Genomic DNA, 9634 nt, shown 5'->3' on the forward strand with positions numbered 1-9634 from the left:
GCATACAATGTGTGTTTGATGCCGGGAATTTCGGAAAGAAGGCCTGGTAGATCTTTCATAGCTAAGTTGAACAAGAGGGGTGACAGTACCGCCCCTTGCGGAGTTCCCCTCGGGCCTAGAGTGATGAGATCTGATTTTATTCCACCGAAGTTTATAGTGGCTTGCCTGGCTGATAAGAAGTTTTTGATATAGTTGTAGGTTCTTGCGCCACAGTTGGTATCGGCGAGGCTTTGCAGGATATTTTTATGTAGAACGTTATCGAACGCTCCTTTCAAATCAAGAACTATTTCGCACTCAAGGCCTGGTGTTGTTGTTGTGGCTGTAGGAAGAAGGAAAAGAAAATGCACGGGCCTGCTACTGGCTCTGTAGCTGAGCCACCTCCGCTGCCTCGTGCAGACAGAAGAGAAATAGAGAAAAAAGAAAAGGAAGAGGGAAAGAAAGACGCGCGCCGCAACAGCCGTCGTCCACCACCAGCGGTGGCGGGTGCAATGACGGCCTACAACAGATAAACATTCAGTGCCAGGCTAGCCCCCACCGCAAGCGGCGGTGACCCACCTATACCAGCCCCATCAGGGGAGATGATTCATATTACGAAAGGCCTGCAGCGGTCAGTCGCGTATGATAGCCGAGAGATTCGGTGGTGGCGGCTGCGGTATCCTTGGCAGAACGCGTGGCCCACAGGTGTGCCTCTACTTGCCAAACATAAGAGGCTCCGAAAGAATCGCGCGCTAGCGCTGCTGTTGGTGACGGCGAACGATAAAAATAAAAAAAAAATGGGTATTTTCGAGGAGTTCACTGTACTTGGTATGCCGCATTTCCGCTTCCTTAATTGCTTGCACGTTTGGGGCTCTGGCTGCTTGGGGGCTTCAAAAAGGTCTGCTTGCTTGAGTGGTTTATTTTTCCGGAAAGCGAATAAGGTGGAAGAGCTCGTTGATAACACTTATTGAAACAGATAGTCCACAACGACGAAGTGTGACTGGACAGGAAATACCACATCGCATACGCACGTACTTCGCATTAGTCTGTCATTTAGTCATGTGCACGAAATACTGAGTACCGAGTACAGTGCAAAGGCAAAATTTCTGTGCACGCCATTTTCCCCACTCGACACAACGAGTACTGAAGTTACTTTTTCGCTGCCAGTTTATTTCAATTTGTTCCCCGAGTGCTGGTTATTTGAGCGCTGGTTATTCATTGTGAACTTAGTAAAAACAGATGCGCGCCCAAAATCAAGCTGGAGTTCATTGATGGCAATTCCATGACTAAAGTTTGCTCTACGGGCCCAAAGAAACAAATCTTTAATGTGTAACCTTCCATCTTTGTTGTTGGCTACATTGCGCTAAAATTACTGTTTCGTCTAAACTGTCTATCCTAGATGACATGTTCGCCCTCTGAATCAACATTTTATCATTTATTTATTTATTTGTTTGTTTGTTTGCAACGTGCCCGTGACTTTAAGACCTAGCTAAGCAGTAAAATGTTAGTGCCTTTTCTGGTGTTCTATTTGCCTGTACCTTTGCGCTGAGAGCAAATGGCTTTGCTACGTTTGGTTTAATTTAGCTTGACTTGGCCCCTTTTATTGTCTCCCCAAAGGGAGTCCGGCCCAGGATTAACGTAAACATTCCAATTGACGCCCTCTTACTCGATTTTGAAAACCAACTGATTTTGGCAAAGTTTTCCACAAACGAATTTGCCTTACACATGCATGCCTCAGTCTTAACAGACCAGTTTTTAATTGGATTTGCATATTTATAGCTACATCGAATACAATTCATGCGCGCAATTACCACCACACTGTACTCTCCTCTACAAAAATTTGTCCGTTAAAGCTTCTTTTTTTTTTTTTCGCGAGAATAAAAGGGTAACCAACGCATCCAAATATAAACGCAATAATTTTAATGTTTCTGGCTTGTGTGGCAAAGTCAAATATCGAAAACACCCTTCATTTACAGTTCAGCGGAGTAATACACAGGCCGCGTGCAATGATCCGTAGATTCCAATTCTTGTTTCTGTTGTTATTGCTGTTGTCTCCTGCCTGTACACAGCAGCTTGCATTTGCTAATCCTGATCTTAGTCACCTGTCCCATCTCAGGTGCCTCGGAACAACGTCCTGCAGGGCCTCCGGCTTTTCCTTCTGTATATACTGTTATCTGGGCACGAGAGTACTGAGTGGTAAGCGGGAAAGTTAAACACCAGGAACACAATTAAACGCACTCCGTAATCCAGCCTTCGCTTCAGCGTCGCCGTCATCCCCAACGCCGCGTAGAACATCCTCTTCGTCTCTCCATTGCGTACCGCAAAACTATCCGTCCCTTCTCTCTTTCCCTCTTTATTCTCCTTATCCCTTTTCCCCAGTGTAGGGTAGCCAATCGGAGGTCTTTCTGGTTAACATCCCTGCCTTCCATCCTAATCCCTATCCATCTATCTACCCGCCGCCGGACAAGCATGTGCCGTACCGCGGATCAACTCGAGTTGGTCACGTGCCATGGTAGGATAGGGATAGGAATGAACCTTCAAGGCCTCTTAGGGGTCGTGTAAGCCACGCTACTCCTAGGCCATGCAGGCATGTTAGTACGGCTGAGCTTTTGATCACGGGTGTGAAGTGTCAGCCTCAACAGTTGGAAGCGGAATGTTACGTGGTTTCCCATATTGGGCACCGCGCAATTGCGTCTGGCACTCTCAGGAATCAACTTGTCAGGATTTGCTTGATGAGCACCATCATGCGGTTGCGGAGAGAGCAAAAGCACTTTATTATCGCAATGCTTTGGTGACTAGCACAAATTAAATATGGGAATTTGCGAAATACTCTGCATCCCTCAGATGCCGAGGGTGTGACGCGCTTCGTTTTCCTTGTGATGATCCTTTAAGGAGATCAATTCTTGACAAATCCCTTGACAGATCCCTTGACAGATCCCTTGACAGATCCCTTGACAGATCCCTCGACAGAAGTAGAAGATTAAATTCACCAGTTACGGTATTTAATGACACATGGGACTCGTGGCCATTCTGGAGAATATTTCAAGGCACTTCCACCCCTCTTAAGTAACTTTCGTTTGAGGATTTTCCCTATTAGTCCAGATATCGAGTTTCGGCCGCAGTCGTCTACAAAGAGTCATATTGTATTGATACTATTTATTTTATTTATTTATTTCAATACCCTCAAGGCCCGAGGGCATTACAGAGGGGAGTGGGTTATATTACAAAATTATAACATAAAAAACAGCAACAAAATGCATGTCAACATATAAATGACGCTCCAGAGGAAAAAAAAAAGAAAAAGATAGAGGTTACATAAAAGGAATAAGCAATTAAACGTTCTGAGTACACACCCACACATGAGAAGGAACAACACATGAGTATACAGGGCATAAAGGCGACTTTTGCAAAGGACGAAATGACGCTCAAAAAGCAATAACGCAACAAAGAATATAAGTTTTTAAAAAAGATTGGCTGATCTCAAAATAGCTAAAAAAAAGAAAAAATGGCATTGCATTAAATTCATGTGTTTATGATACTGATAGGTTGAGTAAGGCAGATTTGAACACAGAATTATCAGAGATTTCGACCACATTTCGGGGGAGGTGATTCCAACTTGCCGACGTGCTGGGGATAAATGAATTGTAAAATTGATTGGTTTGACGCGCAGGAATACCAACCTTATAACGATGATCGATGCGAGCTGAAGCGTAACAAGGTGCTGTTATTAATTTATTCTTAAGAACGGGGTTGTCATGATAGATGTTATGGAACAAGTTAAGACGGTAAATTTTCGTACGTTGTGATAGCAGAGGTAGCGATAAATTAGCTTTCATAGAGGTGACGCTGGAGTTACGATGATAATTGGAAAGAATGAAACGCGTCCCCCGGTTCTGAACAGATTCAAGCTGATGGATGAGTGTTTCTTGACTGGGGTCCCAGATAGATGCAGCATATTCTAGTTTAGTACGAACTAATGATTTGTAAAGAAGTAATTTTACAGGACTAGAAGAAAGATAAAAATTGCGACGTATGTAGCCCAGCATGCGATTAGCATTTTTGGTTATATGGTCTACATGCGTCTTCCAAAAAAGATTAGAAGAAATGTACACGCCTAGATATTTGTGAGAGGACACAGATTCCAGAATAACGTTATTAAGATGAAATGAGGGAAATGTTGTAAAACGACGAGAAACACGCATGTACTTGCATTTTTTAGTGTTTAGTTGCATGTTCCACGTGTTAGACCAGCCAAGAGCACGGTTAATATCGGACTGAAGAAGCGCTACATCAGAAACTGTTAATTTCGCGGTATATGACGCAGTCATCTGCAAAAAGGTTAATCGATGAGCATATGGTATCAGGTAAATCGTTGATGTAGATGAGAAAAAGCAAAGGTCCCAGCACAGAGCCTTGCGGAACGCCCGATTGAACTGGGGAAGAGAAGGAGCAAGTGTTATTAGCAGTGACAAATTGTGAACGATCAGTAAAAAAAGAATGAAGCCACGCAAGAACGTTAGTGTCAAGGTTAAGTTTACTTAATTTTAAAAACAGCAGTTGATGGGAAACCTTGTCAAACGCTTTAGAGAAATCTAGGAATATACAATCGACAATTGAACCCTTGTCAAGGATGGAATTTAGATCATGTGTAAAGGATAATAGTTGAGTTTCGCATGAAAATGACTTTCGAAATCCATGTTGATAATCTGTAAAAAAGCCATTTGACTGAAGGAATGATACAAGGTGAGTGTAAATGACATGCTCCATGATTTTACATGGAATGCTCGTAAGTGAAATGGGTCGATAATTAAGTGCCGAATGTTTGTCCCCAGACTTGTGCAAGGGAATCACCTTCCCAACCTTCCAGTCCTCTGGAATACAGGCTGTCTCAAGAGATTGCTGGAATAGATTGGAAAGTATTATAGCGCTGTACACTTTAGTCCTGATCAGAAACTTGGAATTGCTGTTGTCAATACCACACGATGAATAAATTTTTTGTTTTCCAATTAATTTTTCCACGCCAGCAATAACAAAGACAATAGGGTCCATTGGTGGAAAATCAGCACCAGGATAAGCGGCGTCTACAGAATACAGATTTTTGGAAAAAGCGGAAACAAAAGCACAGTTAAGGACATTTGCGCACTCTTCAAGTGGGATTAGTTGGTTGTTTGAGTCTTTGAGCGTAATGCCTGAATCATCTCTTTTATTGACTAAGTTCCAAAATTGCCTAGGGTTACTAACTAAAAGGGATGGTAATGTAGTATTGAAAAATGTCTCCTTAGCGTGTTTGAGGGCTTTTTTGTATTCAGCAGCCACCGTATGATACGCAGCCCAACGTTCTTGAGAGCCAGTTAGCTTTGTAGAGCGGAAAATGCGTTTTTTCTTGTTACTAAGCCTTTTTAATGATTGATTGAACCATGGTGACTGCCGATTAGAAGTAATTACTGTGCGCGGAACGTATTTCTCAGTGAGCGATGAAACTTTTTCTTTAAATAAATTCCAGTTAGCGTTCACGGAGCGATCATAAAAACTTGTTAAGTAATCATTTAAAAAAGCAGACAGCTCATGGTTAATAGCATCAAAATTAGCATTTTTATAGTCGCGGATATATTATTTTGTGGTTACTCTGATGAGGTACGGTGCAAGATAAAGAAAAATGAAGCAATAAGTGATCACTTAGCCCTGGTAGGAACGATAAAGGCTGAAAAAGATCAGGCGAAGTAGTAAGAATTAAATCAAGGATGTTAGAAGTAGTCGACATGATCCGAGTTGGCTGCATAACAAGCTGCGACAAGTTGAAATCACTGCACAAACTCAAAAATCTATCGCCTTCACTGGAAAAAGGATTACAATAAGAATTTACATTACACCACACAATGTTAGGTAAATTAAAGTCGCCTAGTAAAATGAAGGGACTGTTTGGATACCACACAGTAATCATGTGGATGACATCATGAAGGTCGTCGGCAAAGGTTGGGGAACTGGAAGGCTCACGATAGCAAGTACCCAATATCAATTTCTTGGAGCACGTGCGAATTTCAACCAAGACTAGTTCTAAATCGGTTGTACAATGGATAGGAAAAGACAAAATAGCATCACAGACGGCGATAAGCACGCCTCCACCACACCGAGCACCCCTGTCACACCGATAAATGTTGTAAGCACTTTTGACAGTCAAAGAGTTCACTGCTATCAACCTTCGCAGACAGCCAGGTTTCAGTAAGGCATACTATGTCGGCATCACACGCATTGATAAGAGAGCAAAGATCGTCGCGTTTTGGAAGTATGCTCCGTATATTTGTGAATAAAAATGAAAGTTGGTTACTGACGGGTAACTTTATTCCACTGCCCCTCGCGTAGTGCTAATCAGTGATGGGCTGAGCGGATGAGGTGGAAGGAATAGATAGTGCATGCATGTCATCAGAAGATTCGACCAGTGGCGTAGAGACTGGAAAGTTTATGCACGCAATCATCACAGGGATTGTAGGTGTAACACGTTTTGTTTATGTACAATTTATTGAAGGGAAGTTTTAAGGTTAATGGTTGGGTTTTGCCAAATTCAACCAGTTTCTTCCTAGCAAGACGAGTAGCGACGGAATAGTCTTCACTAACTCCATTTTTTTCTTCCTTTAGCTTAGAACTAGCGACGAGTATTTTCTGTTTAAGCTTGTAAGACGAAAATTTAGCAATAAGTGGCCTGCATTTATTCGGAGTATACACGCCGAGCCTGTGTGCTCTTTCGACCAGAATTTCGGTGGGTGGAATTTTCAAACAGGACGAAAGCATGCTAACCAGTTTTTCCTCTGACCGAGCCCAGGATTCGGATTGTGTGTCTAATAGGCCGTAGAAAAGAAGGTTGTCTCGCCGCTGCCTGTCTTCGAACTCAGCCTGCTTAGAGTGCAGTTGAGAGTTTTCAGTTGAAAGATGATCAATCGACTGGCGAAGACGCTGTAGCTCCTCCTCAACTGCCTCAAGAGTGACGGTTTTGCGTTCAACCCCTGTTAGCCTTTCTTCTATATCTGCCAGATTTTCTTGAAATTTAGCCTGTGTTTTTTTAAGATCGCCAACAGACTTGATTAAATCATTCTGTTCCCTTTCCATTTTTCCGGTCCGCGTGTTCACAGTTTGCAATATTGCAAGCATATCATCCATTTGCGTAGAACCAGAATCTGACGGAGAGTCCTGCGCCCTCGATCTCGTGTTCGGCGCAGGCCCAGGGTTGAGCTCAACATCGCCGGACAACATAAGCAGATGGGTTGGAACATCAAAGCATTCACTGAGCACGGAAAGCAAAACTCCCGGGCGTGGGAACAGCAGCAGACAAACGTTATTCGATTTCTTAGCGTATAGAGGTGTAACAGGACTAACCTGGACGAGGAAGCAGAGCGGGTTAGAAAACCGCATCTTCGTGCTGTTCACACGCCCACTCAAAGCATCGTGCACTAAAGAGCATCGTGAAACCATCATATTGGCGACTCATCGTAGAGCGATTCGGGGGTCGCAGGTACTGGTCGGTGCTAGAAGGTGACTACCGCGTCTTGTCCTTTGAACATTATCACAAAGGTGAGGCTCCCTGAAAATGTAAGGCCACTCCGTTGATTCCCGATGCTATTAGCAGAACTCGACTCCGTGCTCCTTAAAGTATTTGGCCTGATTGTGGTCCTCAGCATATATTCGGGAATACATAATTTGGACATGGATGCATGGGTCCCAAGTATCCCGTACCATTTTGCTCAAGACAGTGTTCCTTGTTCTTACGTCGATTTCTCAGGGTAACTCGTTATCACAGACAACAGATGGGCCTGTTGGGCGTTAGGAAAAGACTCGATACATTGAAATTGTAAAATAAAATGCATTCCCTTAAGGATTGGAGCATTCACCCCGAATTCTAACCTCTGCATATTTTCTCTTTCCAAACATTCTCTTCCTCCTCTACTGGTCTTGTGCCTTCCACCTTCCAAAGCGAACCCTGCTCATCTTCAGTGTTTACCACCGCCCGGTTACGCTGACTACTACTTAAATTACGATGTCGTAAACCCAAGCGACTAGCTTTTACCAGATGTGCATCCTGTCTTCAGATTTTGAAGGACTGAACAACCGAGCTCTATTGTTGCCAGCTTATTTTTACAACATAGCTTGGGCATCGACTGTGTGTTACCCGTACCGCGGTGCGAAGACTAGATTTTCATTTGGCTAGACGTGTAAATCTAGATCCAGCTTCTAATATGAATAATCTCCGAATTTTGCAGTGATTTGCCGAGGCGGTGGCTCTGAGGAGCTTTCCTGGAACGGGAATGAGATGGGTGAATGAATACCAGCAGAACCACATTTGTGGCGGGTAGACGAGGATGCGAACAGCACCAGAGGAATTGAACGCAGCAAGAACTCTCAGCTACCCTTGGCCTAATAGGACCTTCACACTTGACAGGCAGCTGAAGACACACAGGTACAAGACCAACATGCAGCGCATGTGGTCATGGCAGAAAAAAGGACCTTTCTGGATATATTTGCAATGGTTACTGATTAATTCCTAGTTTACAACTGCATGACAGATGCAAAATGCAACGCAAATAATGTGCGCTGTCTTTTGAACAGGCATACTATTAAAACTATGGCAGCGGGGGGCTAGACCCCGGGTCTTGTCAGTATGCAGCGGACACTATCACTGAAACCAAACTTCCTGTAGTCGAGATGGTGATAGCAGCAGTTGCGTGCTGTAGGCGATTGAGTAGTCGGTGATGCATATCTGCCAGATCACTGATTTTTGTCATAGTCACTCTTTGCCATTAATTCTGGGCTTCTATTATTGTCTATGCATCGATATAGGGCAAACAATTGCTGGTAATTTTGAGGAAGCTCTTTTCACCAGTGGATTTCAAGAGCTCCAAGCTTGTTCCACTATGGTGAAGTGTCATTTCGATGAACCTATAGCGGGGCAAACGCAAATAATGTGCGCTGTCTTTTGAACAGGCATACTATTAAAACTATGGCAGCGGGGGGCTAGACCCCGGGTCTTGTCAGTATGCAGCGGACACTATCACTGAAACCAAACTTCCTGTAGTCGAGATGGTGATAGCAGCAGTTGCGTGCTGTAGGCGATTGAGTAGTCGGTGATGCATATCTGCCAGATCACTGATTTTTGTCATAGTCACTCTTTGCCATTAATTCTGGGCTTCTATTATTGTCTATGCATCGATATAGGGCAAACAATTGCTGGTAATTTTGAGGAAGCTCTTTTCACCAGTGGATTTCAAGAGCTCCAAGCTTGTTCCACTATGGTGAAGTGTCATTTCGATGAACCTATAGCGGGGCAAAATAAAACGATCATTAAAGAATACTTAGCAGAATTATGACATATTTGCGGCCATGTGCATATATTACAGGCGCAATGTTTGCCTCACTTCTTGGTGGACAATTTTTTATTTATTTATTTGAGTACGTATAAATTCCCCCACTGGGCATTACTGTAAGCAAAGGAAAGGCAAAAGCACTGTGAACAGATGTACATTCATACAAAAGTTCCAGCAACAATTCAGCTAAGAACAGTGTTAAACACTTGGGAAATGCTGTGCAAGTCGTGCAAGGGTTAAATATATATATATATATATATAGAAGGGGTAGGCAGCGAACGCGATGGTTAGATGGCATTCTCGAGGCA

General features: G+C 43.3%; 1 protein-coding gene across 1 annotated transcript; it reads right to left on the reverse strand.

Annotated features, from left to right (window-relative positions):
* Positions 1-6396: 6396 nt before the first annotated feature.
* On the reverse strand, positions 6397-7221 carry LOC146176255 (uncharacterized). The gene has a single exon (XM_084581279.1). It carries the CDS (start codon positions 7219-7221, stop codon positions 6397-6399), a length of 825 nt encoding a protein of 274 aa, XP_084437405.1.
* Positions 7222-9634: the final 2413 nt, after the last annotated feature.

The sequence above is a fragment of the Amblyomma maculatum genome, chromosome 10 (genome assembly GCF_055883805.1).
Source record: "Amblyomma maculatum isolate TAMU_Amacu chromosome 10, ASM5588380v1, whole genome shotgun sequence".
In the NCBI taxonomy this organism is placed as follows: Eukaryota; Metazoa; Arthropoda; class Arachnida; order Ixodida; family Ixodidae; genus Amblyomma; species Amblyomma maculatum.

What these genes read in the sequence shown, in the direction of transcription:
- LOC146176255 (XM_084581279.1), bottom strand. Translation starts at nt 7,221, where the DNA reads ATGTTGTCCGGCGATGTTGAGCTCAACCCTGGGCCTGCGCCGAACACG.